Source organism: Zonotrichia leucophrys, chromosome Z (genome assembly GCF_028769735.1).
Source record: "Zonotrichia leucophrys gambelii isolate GWCS_2022_RI chromosome Z, RI_Zleu_2.0, whole genome shotgun sequence".
NCBI classification, from domain to species: Eukaryota; Metazoa; Chordata; class Aves; order Passeriformes; family Passerellidae; genus Zonotrichia; species Zonotrichia leucophrys.
Genome location: NC_088200.1, coordinates 55,190,263 through 55,207,993, shown reverse-complemented (window position 1 = coordinate 55,207,993; position 17,731 = coordinate 55,190,263). Strand labels below are relative to the sequence as shown.

The window sequence follows — 17,731 nt, the reverse complement described above, 5'->3', positions numbered from 1 at the left end:
GAGGCAGGGGAAAGGAAATTTCAACCAGTTGCCAGGAGCTCGGTGTTGTTTCTCTGTCTGGATCTTTGCCATACTAGATCATTAGATGGAGTTTTCTAGGGATCAAATCACCAAGATTCTTTCCCTTCCCCCAAGTTGCCACATGGAGGCTAAAGAACAGAATCACATTTTGGTTTCTTTGCAATGTTATCCATATGGCAAAGACAGATTGGCATTGGGAGAATATAAGGGAAGGGTTCTTTCACTGTGTCATGGTTTAAGCCCAGATGGAAATTAAGTATCATGCTGCTGCTCACTCATCCTTCTCCCTTCTTCTCCCTCACACCTGTGGAATGGGGAGGAGAATCATATAATGTGTGTTAAGATAAGAACACTTTAATAGCAAAAATAAAGGAAAATAAAATAATAATGGTAAATAATAGCGTTAATAAAAAATAATCAAGTAATGTACAATGCAATTGCTCACCACCCACTGACTGAGCCAGAGCTCCTGTTCCTGAAACCAGATCATCCACCCTTCCAGGTAACTCCCCCCATTTCAAATACTCAGCATGACATTCTGTGTGTGGAACATCTCTTCGGGTCACCTGTCTTGGCCATGCTCCCTCCCACTTCCATTTGCGTGCCACCTCCCTAGCAGAGCAGAAGACAAGGGAAAAATAGTCTTTGACTTAGGATAACCACAACTTGGCAAAGAACAAACCATCAGTGTGTTATCAACAGCATTCTCACACTGAATCAAAAACAAGCCCTGTAACAGCTACTGAGAAGAAATTAATTCTGCCCTAGCTTAACAAGGACACACTGCCTTGTACTGCAGAGCATGCATCACATCAGAATCTTCAGCCCCACAAGTCAATCTGGCAGGCGCATCTCCAGCTTTTTCCGAGTAGAAAAGCAAAGGAATCATTTGAGGAAAGCCTAGTAGAAAAAGCAAAGGAATCATTTGAGGAAAGAGACACCTTTTTTATTCAGGCTGAAGCACTGAACCTTATGTTCATCTGTCGAATCTGATTATCAAAGGCCATCTCAAAATAAGTGAAATACCTCTGCCTAAGCATGGCTACTCTTAGGAATCTTCCACTCAGAGCCCCATCTGCCCTAGACTCACTGATTCATTCTGCCATCTCTACTTTGTGCCTGCATTTGGTAACCTGTTGGATTCATTAGTAAAGTAGCATATCTAGTCTATCAGCCACAAGAAAAATGAATGTTTTGCATAAATATCAGCAGTGATGTTCAGAAGTGCATTAAAACATACAGGTGAGGAGATACTGTATTTGAGCAGCAGAGAAATGGTCTTTTACCCTCCTGAACAATATATGTGATACTACACAGCATTATTCTTTCTATAGAAGCCTTAGCCAGTCTCAAAGAAATCTTTCTGGTCTTGACCTCCAAAAAGAGAAAAAGAGATGCCAAATACTGTAACTGTATGGTATGCTATCATCAAGGGAAGCATACATTTCAAGCCAAGATATGGTGGCTTTGTGGTTTTGGCTTCCTTAGACCCTGGCATATTCCTGTTGAGTCTCCTGTACAATTTTCCATTTTTTATGAGTGTCCTCTTTATCCTGCTACAGATGGTTCAGAGGACTGAAACTGCACATCAGATACAAAGTCAGTGAGACATGAGGGGAAAAGGATATTTATTCAATAGCCTTTTTTTTGGTAGGGTAGACAGCAGCTTTTTACAGGATTATCAGCATCTGGAAACCTGAGTCAGAGAAGGACTGCTGCAGCCACAACTGTGTGTGACACTGACATGCAACAAGCAGCCTTCAGAGCTGGGAAAACATAAAGCATAACACCCCACTCTCCTCCCCAAAATGAGATAATTATGGCCTGTAACTCTGGCATGTTCATACAGCTGCCTCTGGCTGAAATGCTCCAGTCAGAAACACAAACAACATTGCTCTCAAGAAAAGTACTAAGATCACTTCCTCTGCTTGAACAAATCTGCAATGGGTGTTGACAGCAGAGAGCTAGAAATGGATGGGCACATCCACATCCATCCCCAGCTCTGCAGTGTGCTCACTCCAGGCAGTGAGCAAACATCAGGCACAAATGACAGGTGGAAAGTTAAATGTGGACAAGCCCATTTCACTGGGGCAGTGTGACCCTAGCCAGTGTGAACAGATCATTATTGGCTTTGGTCAGAACTGGAAGGCCTCAGTGTTGGTGAGGATGGAACAGGAAAGCCTTATAAATATGATTGCCTGGCAAAAGATTTTGAGAATATAGAAACTATGAGTGAGATTGAAATGGAAGCAAGTTTTGAGATCCCTTAGTTACTCAACAACTGGAAAACAATGGTGTGGTCAGCCGAAGGTAATCTCCTCTTGATGAAACAATACCCTCTGCAAGCAGGCAGGTCCAAGGGCCAGAGCAGACCCTGCAGCTTGGCAGATAGGGCCCAAAGAGTAAGATTCAGGGTTTAAAATGTAACACAGTATGGTAATGTAGTGATTCTTATAGGTTGCATGGAAATGTTATAGGATATGCATGCTGTAGTAGATTGGTTGATGAGAATCTGAATATTCAACACTGAAGATGATTTATTGTATTGTAACGGGAACTTCGCTCTCTTTCTCTTCTTTCCTCGCTCTTCCACTGCTCTTCCTCCACTCTTCCTCTTCTCTTTTCGCGCTCACCTCTGCACTTCTTCACCCCCTCCTTTCTGCATGCTCTCCACTCTTAAACCTTTGTCTTTAACTCTCTTACACTTTAAGCCTCTCTTCTCTCGGCCCTGCTCCGAGCTGCGGCTGGCAGCTCCCAACAGGGCCCTGCACCCACGCCCTTTGCAATAAACCGATAGTTTCACGACTTGGCTGCAGAGATCTCTCGTCTCCGTCCGTCCCAGCCGTGCGTGACCCCCGTCACACACAGACGCTCCTACAGAGATCAGCTTGGCAGATCTCTCAGCAGATTTTCTAAACAAAGGGAAACACCATTCATTCCCACGGCAGAGGACAGGAGCCAAAACTGGAAAAGACTCGAGACAGAAGTATCATGTGTCAGCCAGAGTGTGACACCAGAGACACCCACTCTTGTGATGCAGCACCATGGTAACAGCCACTGTCTGCTGTGCGATGGGCTATCACCAAGCATGGGGGAGTATGGTGTTTTCTTCTTCTGAGGCTGGTTTCTTGGGGCAGCCTGCCACACAAAGCTGTGGCATAGCCTACTGGGCTAATATCAGCCTGGAAGGGATGGAAATATGAAGGGATGGAAAGGCTTAAAAAAGTAACAGCCCTGAGGTGCCTGGGAGGACAGAGCAAGAAGGGAGGTATAGCTTTGCATCAAGAGACAGGAAGACTATGCCTGGCATCACAAACTGAATATGTGGATGGAAAATGGGCTACTGGGGAAGACTCACATCCTCTCTTCTCATGTAAATCTACAATTTCTTGCTTTTCTCCAAAATGGATTCAATTTCCACCAGACCTTCTTTCAAACTTCTCATCTCTGTCTCTACCCTCTCCAAACATCAATGTCAGCATGCATCTTCTAAATGTCCACTGTCTCCTGTACCACCTAATTTCCTCATAACCAAACTCCACCTCTTGCTCCTTATAGCCCTGGCTGCTACAGCACTCAAACCCATACCCCAACACTGGAGCTCTCAGTCCCACTGGTCTCCTGCTCTGTAGCACTGCTGCCCTATTGGTAAAGAGTCTCAGCCCCATTGCCATATATCCCAAAACTCACACTCCCTATCTCCTTAGCAATCATTTATCTTATTAGTATTGCTCTTTCCCCAGGTAATTGTTAATTACCTCCCTGATGATGGCCTAGAGCCAACACTTCATCAATGAGACAAGGGCACAAACTTAACATTTCATATTACTTGAAGCAGCGGGAAAGATGTACGAAGTTCCTACCCGCTCCACTCTCATTTGTTCCTACCATTTTGCAGTTATGCCAAATGCCACATGTAACCAGGCATATCCTTTGCTGACAGAATGCTCTAGCCAAGAAGCATCATTTTGCATTTCAACTTTTTTTTCCTACTTTTTTTTCCCCTCAAATTAGTTGCTCTTGTCACCTTTGCTCCCCCTACTCTTTGCTTCAGCCTTACTCTTCCACCACTGAGTAAAGCAGCTTTTACCTGCTCCTGTGCTATGGCCTGCAGCATTAGTTTTCACTATTGCATGTATCTTCCTCTGCACCCTAGATGCTTGCACTGAAATTCAGAGTAGCTGCTATACAGCATCTATCTCTCCCTTCCCCTTATTTCCAGAAAATCCTCACCAGAAATGTAGAAGGCATGAAATGGACAATGCAATACTCTAGCATGGAGATTCAATTTCCTCCAAAGCAAGTTTTATGTGAACAACCAAGGGTGTTGGTGGGCCTTGCCTATCATTTATTGGTCCTTATCACCCACCACAACCATTTGGATGCAGCACCTATAGGTGGAACAATGTGCTGCTCCTGACTTCCTCAAATTCAAAAATCCTTATTTATTTTGTTTGCAAAATCTTGATTATTTTCATCCACTGCCATATTGACTTCTTACAATTCCATCAAGCCAGACTTACTACTCCCTAATTATCTCAATATCAATCAAATCCCCTTTTTTCCAAGGGAAAAAAAAAAAATCTGCTCAGTTCCACGAGTATGTGTTCCAATCTTTCACATTTTTCCCCATTTATATATATTCTAATTAGAATGCAAGATTTGATAGCTAGGTACAGAAGCAACATGCTCTTTTCTTCCCTTTTCTTGACATCAGAAATAGTCTCTTCTGGCTTGAAGAACTTCCTGGATTCCTGTTTTCAGAGAGAAGCAGAAGATGAAGTAGTATGTTTGGTGAGGAATGATAACTACTGAGCCAGTTGTGGGAGATACAGACTTCATTCAAAGCCTGCTGGAATCAGTGGAAAGCTATCCCTGCTTGCCTCAGCCGTTGGAGTCTCTCTTGGTTCTTCCTAAACTTTGGATTTTCAATGGCTGTCTTAAAAGTAAATTTTTAGTCTGATTCCAATCCTACTGAGCACATTCAGCCTTTACTGCCTTACATACTAGTAGCAAACAGTCAGCTGTGCTCAGGATAAGGCTGTGTGCAAGTGTGTTCAAGTACAGGACAAGCAATCTTCATTAAAGTTTTTCAAGCTTGTCTGAAGTCCAGAGTGCACACTCATGAGTTAATCCTCCAGCACCACGTGTCAAAAATGCAAGTCCTAGCAATCTGACTTCTCAGATGAAACAACCAAAGTAGTGAAGTTAAATGACCTGATCAAACCACAGATGCATGGGAGTGTTACACTCCATATGAAAAGGCTGCTCTTTGCATGGCAATAAACCAAATGTCTCTCAGCCAGGTGCCTCTCAGTCCCCACTAAATAAACAGTTCAGTCCCACTGCAGGTAGTCACATACATTAAACTAGACAGACACACCACTACTTTATAAATCCAGGACCCAAAGATCTTAGATCCACATTCACATTTTTAGCTGGTCAAGAACTGTGTTAAATGCATCTACATTTGTAGTGGCCACAAAATAGCCAGCCACCCCAGCTGCTTCAGGAGTGAGCTGTGTGGAATGAAATGTCAGGGAGGGCCTGAATTTCCCTAGGTTGCCTAGGCTTGTTGGAACTGCATGGAAAAAGAAGAGAATTATATTCCTGAGGCACTCAGGTTTGTCCCTTCATCCCCCTTCTTGAATGGGGAAAACCTTTCAAACAGTGAGCTGAGATTTTATTAAATCTCACATCTTGGATTTGAATTTGAGAGGATTTTCTGAACTGGATGGAAGATTTTTGTCTCTCTTTGCAAGTCAGTATTTGTAAATATGTTAGTGTCTCCCTTGATACCAAGAGAAGATCACTGTTTTTTCTGTAGGTAAAATACAAAGGCTCAGCTTTTCCAAAGAACTCATCCAGCAGTTCTTTAGATACACCTATAAAAAGTAAACAGTTTTGCAATGGATGTTAGCAAAAGCCAAGAGTACAATGGAAATTCCTTCTACTTCCCATTATGGGAATGTGATTATTGCTGAAGTAACTTACTTAAATAATGGCTTTGATCTCTAAAGAAAACAAACACTGCAGGCTTATGATGACACACAACTACCAAATCATCTGGTGGCATGACAGGAATTGTTTTTGCATTTCCTGCATTCTCCCTGCATTTCCTGCAGGGAATGCATTTTTTGAATGGAACATGTACATCACAAAGGTAATATTTGTATTGAGGCTGTGGACCTCAAGCCATACAGCTGCACTTGATGCAGCCTGAGGACTTGCAAGTATCTCAACAAGGGTTACTTCTGACATGAAACATTCAAATACATGGAAAGACTCATTGTGCTATGTGCACTGAGGTAACCTGGCAAAAAATATTGTCAAAGGACTTTTATACTCTTTAGGAAGCCATGTTTGAAATCAATGAAGTCAGAAGATCTCTGGGATCCAAGCACTACTTTACAAGACTCCAGCGTTTTAATCTGGCTTAAGTATGTGGCTGCAGATCCAGCAGAGGAAGGTAATAGAAGTGAACAGAGGGATACAATCTGCCATAACAGCCACCACAGTCATGGGTTTTCCTATAGATCAGAGCCCATAAAAGACCTGGCAGATTGTAGTATACACACCACACAACTCTACCTACAACTAATGGATCTCAAGCCACCAAGATATTCTTTAAGACAAGACAAATCACCAGTCAAAAACTCCATTTATGGAGTGGAGTCATCTTTAGGATATGGCACTATGTATTTCAAATGGGATAGCAGTGGTAGACTGGACAACTATGGGGAAAACTCTTATGATTAGAGTGCAGTGGAGGATGAAAGCCATCCTGAAAAGAAACACAGTGCAATGCTTTTGAAGACTAGAGCATGTTGCAGTAAATAAGGTACAGTACAGACCACCCAAAACTATTAATATAAGTACTGTGTACCCCATGAGAGAGAACAAAATGCTTGCTAGCATTGTTCTTTACCCAAAAACTTCACAGTTCAATCTAAGTGATACTTTTTAGAAGTTGATGTTCAAGTTCTAAAATGTTAATGACAAGGAAGCCAATAAAGGTGCCCTGGAAGGAAATACTTGGTACTGAGGTTCCGTGGTTGCTCTCCCACCATAGCCTGATACCCACAGCCCTAGCTTCTCCCGCTAATCCCAAAAGAAGGCATCATCACAGATGGGACCAATCCCAGTCCTCTGCACTCAATCCTGCCCTTCAGCCACAAGGGTGTCCTCATCTCCTTTGCCCACAGTCTCCTGAAGCTGTACTGAGGGCACTGCTGAACACTGAACCGCAATTCAGCCTGGACAAGAAATTCATATTTACCAAAGACACAAAAAAACCTCAACCAAAACCTATAAATATTAAAATATAAGCATATTCATATAGTGTGTGTTCCCCCAAGGAGTCTGCTGGATTCACGGTTCTTGAGGCACAGGCTTTCTCTTGAGTGCCTAACTTGACCCACACACAGACAGCAACAATTTGATTTAACAGTTCTTGTTTTAGCTGAGTTTTCTGAGAAAACAAAAGCTTATGGGGTTATGCAACCTGTTATCTGTTTGTTCATCTGTCTGCTTCCCATAGCATTTTTGAACTGGTTAGCTAATTTCAAACAAATGTAGGACAGAGGTCTCAGGGAAAATTATTTTAATGGAAATCAGCACTTTATTTATACTTGTTCCAAGGCAAAGACAGGGAGAAGTACATATCTTTGGGCAGCAATCAGTATTGACCAGAGATTTACTCATCTATGTATCTTTTTCCCTGCCAAAGGGATCCAGCACAACACAAATAGGAGATGGGAAATACTGACACAAGTGCAAAAGATATGCCCAAAAGAGTGAATCTGTAGGAAGACAGACTTCACAAAATGTTACCATTGCCAGAAGTTCCTTGTGATACATGTGCCCTGTCAGCAAGCAAACAAGGCCATAATTTAGTGTTTCAACACTAGCACCACAATTGGTCCCTTTCAAATCCTGCCTGCTCTAAGTAGAGGATTCCTTCATTCTCTTAGCTAGTACAGGGAAGAGCTCCTGGTTACTAAAGGGCAGCTGCTTGTTGAACACCTGAGTTGCTGCCCCAACATCACAGATAAAAAATAATGAAAAGGTCAGCAGAGCTGAGTTATGGCACAGCATTCAGCTTTTTTCACCCTTTCCCAAGTCTGCATCCATCCCAGCAAGAAATTCTTCATGGCATATAGAGGGCAGAGATGCATTGCAATGTTTAATCTTGAAACATCCTTTTGGTAGTCACTCAAAATGTAGAAGGCTCAGAGAAAAAGGACTGGTTCTTGGCAGCAGCTGCCTGTTATCAAACCACTGTAAAAATCTTTAGCTATAAACACAAGTTACTTTCTCACAGAAGTCAACATTATCTTAGACAAGATGTATGGGGGAAACCTGGAAAGTCAAGTAGTTCAAAAATGTCACAACTTTCTTTAGTTGGAAAAGAAAAGGCTACAAACCATTAAACATTACAGGATCTGAGGGTGATTAACAAGGATGGCAACACATGGGTAAACTACTCAGCATTTCGTCAAAGTGTTGACCAAGGTTTTACAAACTGGTATTTTTGGTCCCAAAATGTCAAATAATGCCTCAGAGTAGGGGGCAGAGGTAGGCGGCTAGGTGCAGACTGAGGGGTATCTTTAGATTGTTTTCCCATTGCCCTTGCAAGCTGCATGGGCCATGTACATCTCATGGACTGTTACTCTGTAGTCCATATTTCACAGGATAAAGATGCTAATCTAGCCCATAACAGCTGTGTGAATGCATGAACACCAATTTAACCATCCCTGTTATTTTTGGGCCTGGATATCTTTCTTTCTCCCATGTAATCTTTTCAAATGTGTCACTATCTTAACAAGTGGAAAACATCTAATCTAAATTTCCCTTCCTGTAATTTCAGCCAGCTGCATTTATCTTATCCAGGAGAGAGAACAGATTATACCTTTCTCTCCTGAAGCACTCCTGTAATTACATGAACAAGGATCGTATGACCCCCAAGTTACCTCTTCTCTAAATTAAAACAACCCTGGCTTTTGTTCAGCATTCCTTGTAAGTCCTGCTGCCTGTGTAACTTGTTTGCATTGAGACAGGCCTAGCAGCCAGATAAAGCAAAAATGCAACAGTTGACTTCTCATTAGGCCTGAGCAGTGATTACTGGAGCTACCAAGTGTGAAGAAAATGTTCTGGGCTTGTAGACTATAAATTTTTGGGGACATGGAGCTAGAAATACCTAGATTCAAACTCAGGTTCTGCTGTTGCCAGTCTGTCTGTCAAATTGAATCCCAGTTCACAGCTCCTTCACTTGACAGACAGCTCAAGAAATAACAACTTGCTTTACTGAGCAAAGGATGGCCAAAGTAATTTAAAGCTAGAGATTGTGCAGATGTTGTAAATTCTGGTAGAAGACCTCACTGTTACGAAACACTTCCAGGTGGACAGGTGTCCTCTTTTAGAAGTTATTTCAATTTTTTTGTAAAATACTCCAGGTGTTTTTAAAATGATCAAAGTTCTTCAAGATGACTACATCAAACCATTGGGATGTCAGTAGCTTCCAAGTAAACAAGGGGAAGTTCAGGACTTCAGAATACCAGGAACCCCCTGGGTAAGTATTGATATTTGAAGCTCTCCAAGTGAATGATTAAACCAATTTGCCTAACATTGCAGTGACCCATGAGTTTCCCAATATCAAGCCGTCCAAGCCTGCTGGGAGGATTCTCTCCATAATAGGTGTATTCCTTCCTACAAGCTGATTACAATTAACAGAATCCTTTCTAGTGTAGGTGGTTGTTTTTATTCTTGTTTCACTGTAGGAGAGATCTACATGGAATCACTAAAAACACTTACTGATGAGACTTTTTTCTCCAGACTGGAACTTTCCATAAAATCACTTTCCCTTAGTCATGCTAGCTGAGAGACTCTGTATCAAAGCTTCATACACATTTCCAAACCTAAAAGATGAAGGATTTGATTTGTTCTAGGTTTAACACATTAAATTCTAAGAGACAGGTCTCTTCAGTAGCATTCACAGAGAACACCATTTCAGAGCATTTTCTGAAATAGTGTGGGCGTATTAAAAGACACTAACTTCATTCAACTTTTTATTGAAAGAATATATCCCACGTAAGTAGATGTAAGCAAGAAAAATGTAGCCTGTGTTTTTTTAAAGGGAGTGGGCACTGATGTAAATTAACAATCTCCAGGTGAGTTAAGCCCACTTGCAAACATTATTCACATTGCACGTCCACTCATTGCACTACAGCCACTCCTGTGTGGTAGCAGGAGTGCTGAGGTTTAATCTCAGCTCCTCTGCTTAGTACTACTCTAGGGACTGCTTTGAGGAGCATGGTGGCAGAACTTGTCTGTTCTGCTCCCAGTCTCCATCCTCTGACCCCATCAGGTTATTTAACTGAGCTATACCCAGCTCAGCATGTTTAACCTGTGTTAACCATAGCTCACTCACAGGTAGATGAAGTAGATGAAGTAGTTCAGCCTTCAGCTCTGCCCATTGCACAAGCATGCAGATCACAAGGACAGAGACAGGGCTGGCACCATGCTGGATAGATGCTGAGGTAGTTGACAAGTACTGCTGCAGATTTGTCCTGTATGATTAGCACCAACCTGCAGCTCATTACCCTAAAGATCAGTAGTGCCTCCTGAATTTTGGCAAGAGATGTACAGCAGGGAACCTCCCATCTTGCAACACCAAGAAAAGCAAGTTTTTTAAGCCTTGAGGGGAAAGGAACCAAGGCAGAAACAGACTCCTATTATCAGTGTTCATTTCAATGCAACTTCAGGCAAAGGAAGCCTTGAAAGAGGTTATTTACAGAGAGTGGAAAAAGGAATAACTTTTCCAGGCAAGTGGGACAAGGACTGCTTTTCTACAAGAAAGAAATGTAGGTCTAAGCAATACATCATTAATTAGAAGAGGTGAGCTTCTGGAGTTATTAAACCTTGCTTAGAAATCTCACTATTTTTGGTTTTTCATTTTAAAAAAATCTTCTAGGAGAAGACTGGCCTCTAGGAGGCCAAGTGCAGCCATCAGGGAGTTCCTTCATTAACACAGGCATTGGGACTTTCACTGCAGGCTGCATGGGTCAGTCTCATAAGTAGCATTACTGGTATTACAGTGGGTCACAGAAAAAGAAATAAAGAACAAAATCTCTAAAAATGACATGCTTTTTATGTGCCAGCACTGGTGGATCTCCACCCAGCTTGATGAGTCTCACAGTAAATGAGCAGTGCTGTCCTTAGACTTGGGGCAGCGCAAGGGTCAGTCACACCTTTCCCGCACACACTTGTTATGCCGGCAAAGGACTGTGTCTCTCCTCCACCTACGGGCTGGGCCTGGCATGACACAGCAAGGTAAGAAGGTGCCTTGTTCTGTCATCTGCCTTACACTGGACTCTCTCTTCCTTTATAAAAATCTGAGGCAAGGGGCATTTTTGCTTGATTCCTCTATGACATAAGGCCTCAGAAAGATTCGGAGGTGAGGAGACACAATATTGTTTCTCAGCTGAAACCACTCCAGCTTTCTCCCAAGTCAAATATGGCCAGGTCTCTTGTGTAGGAGACAGAAGAACATGGAACCAAGGAATGGTAGAGTGGCCCTGAAATAATGATCTGTGGTACCTGGCCTTACCTGTTTTCATACAAGAGATGTTAGAGCCTGTCATAAAACAATATTTAGCTGCCATCTTCGTTTTTTTCAAGAGAATATGGGTTCAGAATGATGTCCAGGAGTAGAAAGACAAATTACTTGTTGGTACAACTGCCTTGTTAAGGTTTAAAGCTTAACATGCTTCAGTAATTTCAGAGCTAGTGGGAGGTTAACAAAGCTTGGGGAGAAGGATAGTTGATAGTGGACAAAAACAAAGCAGAATTTATGTGCCACAGGGACTTTTGGCTTGACTCCTAAGATAAGGAAGAAACTAATAAAGGAAACACAGCAACTGTGCTGAGACCAGCTCCAACTAGTAAAAAGTAATTCTGGCAGAGGGAGATCTGGACCACCGACTGACAGCCCATGAGCTAAACAAACCTGCGGACTCAAAAGAAAATAAATCTGTGCATGTGAACTAATTATTATGACAAGAGAGATAATAATTTAACCAGTAGAAGGCATAATACTAATTCATAAGAGAACTGTGTAACTTGTAGCCAATGAACTGTGATTTCTTTGTTTGCTAAATTGTACAATTGTGAAAAATTTTGATGACTGGGGAGCCAGCCTTTTGGGGGTCACCACCTAGCTCACACTTTGCACAAACTAGAATAAAGAAACAGAAATACCTTGTCTCAGTGTGTATGTTGGTGCTGCATATGAGACAAGAAGAATACAAGTGCAACTTTGACTAAATCCTAGAGTCTTCTGCTTCCAGAAGAAATCTTGTCATACACATAAAGGAGAAGCAAGTAAGAGAAGCCTGTCGAGAGTTTTAACTAAGGAGAGAGGATCTAGGTAATTTATCAGCATAATTAGGATCTTAATTTTATTGGGGAAAAATGTTAATTGATCTAGTAAGTACCTGTGAAGTAAAAAGTCAACCAGCTAGGTCTTCCTCATGTTAAGCCTTTGTCTCATGTTGAATCCTTTCAATGCTCTTTGTGGCAAAGGCCTCCAAGTATTCAGCTGCATCGTGCTTTAAATATCTATAGTGTGAGAAGCTACCTTATGTCATCCCATCTGTGAAGACATGCAAGCAGAGCATTCATTTTTTCCCAATTAACTAAAAATGGATTTACTGAAAGGAATATTTCACCCTCAGCTTTTAAAAATATCATTTGCAAAGGCCAAGTAGATATTCTGAGAGGAGAAACTGCCATTAGAATGATCAAACAATAAGCATAAACAATTAATACTATTTTTTAAAATTGTAATATTTTTGGCCTGTTGACAGGGAAGAGTTTTTTAATATGTATAATTCAGAAGTTTTGGATAAAACCATTTGTACAAAAACAAATAGAGGATTTCTCTGTGTGTGTTGTCTTTAACTGGAATCATGTCCTTCTTCTGGAATCATTAAATTTTTACAGATTTCCCAGGAAATAAAAAGAAAGGAAAAATCCATTAATAAAGTGTGTAAGAAACATGCCTTCTAAAAAAAGAACAGGGAACATATGAATGTTTTCTTTTGAGCATAATTCAAATGGACATAGTGGCCTGCTACCAGGTTTGCACTACAGCTACTCGAAAGATGAGCAGAGAGCATTTTGATAGAGTAGAATTTATCTCCTCCAAGATTTGATACAAGCATTGACACAAAGTGTTGTGATGACAAACATCAGACTTAAGTGTTCAAAAAAAAACCAGGTTGTATGAAGCAGCTTGTTAATTCCCTTCCACATAGCCATGAGCACCTGTTCTGCCTTTTTCTTTCAGCTGTGCAGCTCTGGAAGACAGTCTCTCAGCCAGGCCAAGAGAGCTGATGGGCTCCATGCCAGGGAACGTCAGACTCCATGTCACGCTCCTGAGCGTGGTCAGGGAATGTGTTAAATCTCAGCATATAGGGTGTGGAGTGGATAATTCCAGAGGGAGCAACACAGACAGGCTTCTCAGAGAGACAAAGGGGTACATGGTTGTCCTGCTGCCTTCTCCAGTAAAGCAAAAATGTTGGAACCCATTTTTTCTGTGCTCATTCACGGCCTGGTAGGGCACCTGCATATGACTCTGGTTCACCCATGTCCCCAGGCCCTAGGTACAAAGAACGCTGACGTGACTCTTACCCCTGCTAAACACGAAGATGACATTTGTTCTTTCAGGCATTCTAATCAGTTCTACACAATAAATATTTATACACAATACAGATTGTTTTAATGAGAGGAGGAATGCATACTGGCTAGGAAAGCCAGGGAAGAAAATAGCAAATTTGCTAAGTTGTTATGCACATTTTCATATGGAACAGCTGAGCGAATGGAAACCAGAGGATATTTACATGTTCTGGCCTACTGGGAACATACCAAGAGGGTGCATTACATTCAGGAATGTTGCCTTGTGTGCATAGCAGGAAACCACTTGTTGCTTGCTCACAAAGCAGGAGATTGAGAGAGAGGAAGGGAAGCACTCAGTATGAGAGATTTGTGAAAACCTAACAGCAAAAAGCCTGTGTCTAACAACCTAAACAAGCTTGCTGGACTCCTTTGTCAAGCCTACGAGCAGCACAGCACTACATAATGGAAACCCTACTGCTACTGAAAGAAAAGGCATGGTGCATTATACCCTTTTATATATACACCATGTGTGTATACATATATATATATATATATACACCCCCTTTTATTTATACCATGTACTTTTGAAAACTGCCTTTCTGAGAAAGGAACTCAAGCTGAAAGATTTATGGAGAAATAGAAGGAAACGTCCTTGTTTTATCATTCATGCAATAGCAAACTGGAAGTTATGATTTGCTGGAAGCAAATGGGAACATCCCCCTAGCTAAGGAACAGGTATTGTTCTTCCTCCTTTTCCAAAACTCTGAGTTACTTTGCATTTAAGCAAATATCACAAAGGAAGTTTAAGATGCTTTTGAATGCATTGAACCTTTTGGTACCTTTTTTCCATTACCCCCATCTCATATGGAATCTAACCCCTTCCTACACCTTGCCTACATTCATAAGACATATACAGATGAGATTAAGAGTGTTTCCTGTTCCCTGGGAAAAAGAGAATGGATGAAAATGTTTCATGCAGGGATTACAACGTGCACAAATCACCTTCTTACATTTTATCTCCATGGAGCCTTGGCTTCCAATAGAAAGAAAAATTTTAAATAAACCTCTTGTGCTTGGGCAGCTCTGTCAGTCACAGCTACATAAATTGAACATAGCACATGAATTCACAACCAAACTAAAAACATTCATCAAAACCAGGATACTATTCAGTAGGAGTTCTTCCACAAGATTAACACTGGCATTCCCAGATGTTCAGTGCCATCTGTGAGCTGTGTGTGAAGCACAGTTCCCATTCACCGTTCTGTGTATTGGTAGACAGCCTTTTGAGTGGCTGACAGGAGTTGGAGCTACAATCATCTCTCTTCATCCACATAGAAAGATAGAGATACCCACAGACTTCTAGAAGAATATGAATGAGAAAATACCAGGAAGTATAGCAAACTCAAATTCCAGGCAAAATCGCAGAGCTGAAAGAACTCTTCTCAACAAATTTTTTCTTAGTCACTTCCTTGACTGCAGTTTTCTCAAACTTGCTTGCTGTGTAAAATCATTCACTGACTTGTTTCATGGAATCATTTCAGACCTTCATTGAATTCCAGTGCAGTTTTGTACATTTTAACTCTGCACTGTTTTGAACTGTTATGCTCAGTTACGAAAATCATGATCACATTTCTATTCCCCAACTACACAAAAATAAATATAAAACTGAAGCTTCTCCTTGAGTATTCAAGTTAGCAAGAACAAAACCTGCTTTTTATCACTACTCACTTCAAATCCTGGCTTGTGTGAACTTAACTGATGAGAAAGCAAACACAGAAAATGTTCAAACAATAAAAATAAAATCTCTTAAAAATGTGAAGGAATATTCAACCACAACATGGTTATGAAGAGCATCACTTCAACCACACAATGAGAAAACAATGGAGAAGTTTAAATATTTTGGAATTTGCCATCTCATTCTTTGTCTTTAGCTGAAACACAATTTTCCTAAATGAAAAAGAAACCTTCCCTGTTAAACCAATTTTAAAGTGGCAATAACTGTGTCAGTAATCACACTTCATGTCATTCTGTGATTATGTGATTCTGCTGTAGAAACTCTGAGACATTTCATGCCATATTGCAAAAAATTGTAACAAATGCAACCACTTGCAAAACAACACATAACATATACACAATGTAGATGCTTCATTCTTTCCACAATACTCTTTTAATATGTTAAAACAACTTTTTCAATCATATTTTAATTTAGACAATCTTTCTTCCTGAATTTGTCTGTAACAAAATGAAAATTTGTTCATTGTGAGAAAAAGCATGAAAGCTCCATAGGCATGAATTTGTAATTGTTCTTATCACATTTAATTCCATGCAGACACCTTCAAAATCAATTATGTGGTGTAGAAGAAGGAAAGTACTGCCCCTATTAATAGGAATCATAAAAGATGACTTGTAAATTTAGGTAGTCTTCCATAAGGTATCCTTTGCTAGAAGCTGATTTGTCTCCCAAGGTAGAACTTTAGAGGGCACTGATAACAGAAGAAATTTTATTTATGTTCATCTTAGTCAATATTTGGCCCTGCAAAGATACAGGCTCGGCAACAAATCTCATCCCTTGGTAACTGTAAGGTTGGAAGAAGTATGCAACTGGGCCCAGAGCTGTAACCAGGGGGGAGTTCCTGTTGCTGTCACTACTGGCACCTCTGGTTTCATCCTAAAGAATGCCACAGAAGACTGCCATGCGACTTTCTTACAGAGACTACTGCTGATGAGGATTTGTATCTGCACCATTTTAAGTTTGATTCTACAAAGGAGGATCAGTGTGATCAGTTTGAAGTTTGGTCAAACTGGGGTGTGGGTGATTTTACTGAGTGATTTGCCCCAGGGCAGCCTGTGAGGAACAGGTCTCCTCAAGCAGCCAGGATACTTTTTATTGTATTCAGGTGCACGGGCAGAGGCACAGATAACACATTTCAGGCACCCGTGCAGGATAATTTAAACGAGCAATTCTCAGCTGTTGCCCCTAGTTACAGCTAAGGTAGAGTTAATTTTTCCTCAGTAGCTATTACAGGGCTGTGTTTTGGATTTGGAATAAGAGTGCTGTTGATAACATACTGATGGTTTGGTATTTTGCCAAGTCGTGTTTATCCTACGTCAAGGATATTTTTTTCCCCCCCTCTCTGATGCTCCGCCAAGGAGGAGGCATGCAGATGGCAGTGGGAGGGAGCATGGCCGGGGCAGGTGACCCGAACTGACCAAAGGGATGTCCCACACACAGAACGTCATGCCGGCTATTCGAGCTGGGGGCAGTAACCTGCGAGGGCGGATCATCTGCTTTCGGACAGGGGGTCTGGCTGAGGCAGTGGGGGTGAGCAACTGCACTGGTACGCTTGATGTTGTTGTTATTTCAATTATTAACCTCTTCTTATGTCAACACACAAGTTTTAATTCGATTCTTCTCCGCATTCCACCGATGTGGGAAAGGGAGGGGCAGAGGGAAGCTAAGCACCGACCTGCTTCATCTCCTGCTGAGCTGAAAACCACCACAGCTATGCCTTCCGCACGTCGCTCCGCCCGCCCCCAGCCCGCCCACCGGCGCCGCGGCGCGCAGGCGGCGGGCCGGGCGGCAGGGCGGTGCCAGCGGCTGTGCCGCCCCCCGTGCCGCCCCCAAGGCAGGCGGTGTCTGTGCCTGTGCCTGTGTCTGTGTGTCCGTGTCCCGGCCGTGCCCGCCATGCTGCCGCCGGCGCTGCTCCGCCGCCCGCTCGCCGCCGCCGTCCGCCAGGCCCTGCCGCGCGCCGGCCCTCAGGTAGCGGCGGGGGCGGGCGGGGCCGTTCCCCGCGCGGGGCCTGTCGCTGTCGCGTGGGGGCCTTTGGGATCCACCCCCGGGTGACGGGATCGATTCGGTGGGAAAAGGCTGCTGGGATCAGTGAGTCCAGCCCACAGTGCTGTGCTCCAGCAGCACCGCCCTGTGAACCAGACCGTGGCACCAAGCGTCACGTCCAGCCTTTCCTTAAACACCTCGGGGGACGGCGACTCCACCACGTCCCTTTGGCAACCCATTCCGATGTCCCATCACCCC

At 42.4% G+C, this 17,731-nt stretch overlaps 2 protein-coding genes across 3 annotated transcripts in view; one reads left to right on the top strand and one right to left on the bottom strand.

Moving 5' to 3' along the window:
* The window catches only part of PSD3 (pleckstrin and Sec7 domain containing 3), a 138,415-nt gene extending 121,219 nt beyond the window's left edge, over positions 1 to 17,196 (bottom strand). Inside the window, exon 1 of the mRNA XM_064735400.1 lies at positions 17,166 to 17,196. The gene's annotated coding sequence lies outside the window, so the exon portion shown is untranslated. The remainder of the gene's footprint in view (positions 1 to 17,165) is intronic.
* NIPSNAP3A (nipsnap homolog 3A) overlaps positions 1 to 17,731 on the top strand; it is a 53,114-nt gene that overhangs the window by 27,073 nt on the left and 8,310 nt on the right. Inside the window, exon 1 of one of the 2 annotated variants that reach the window (XM_064735410.1) lies at positions 17,333 to 17,458. The exons of the other annotated variant lie outside the window; for it this stretch is intronic. Within the exon in view, the coding sequence (XP_064591480.1) occupies positions 17,384 to 17,458 (75 nt within the window). The 5' untranslated portion in view covers positions 17,333 to 17,383. Of the gene's footprint in view, positions 1 to 17,332; positions 17,459 to 17,731 lie in introns of those variants that run through there. 2 annotated transcript variants of the gene reach the window in all.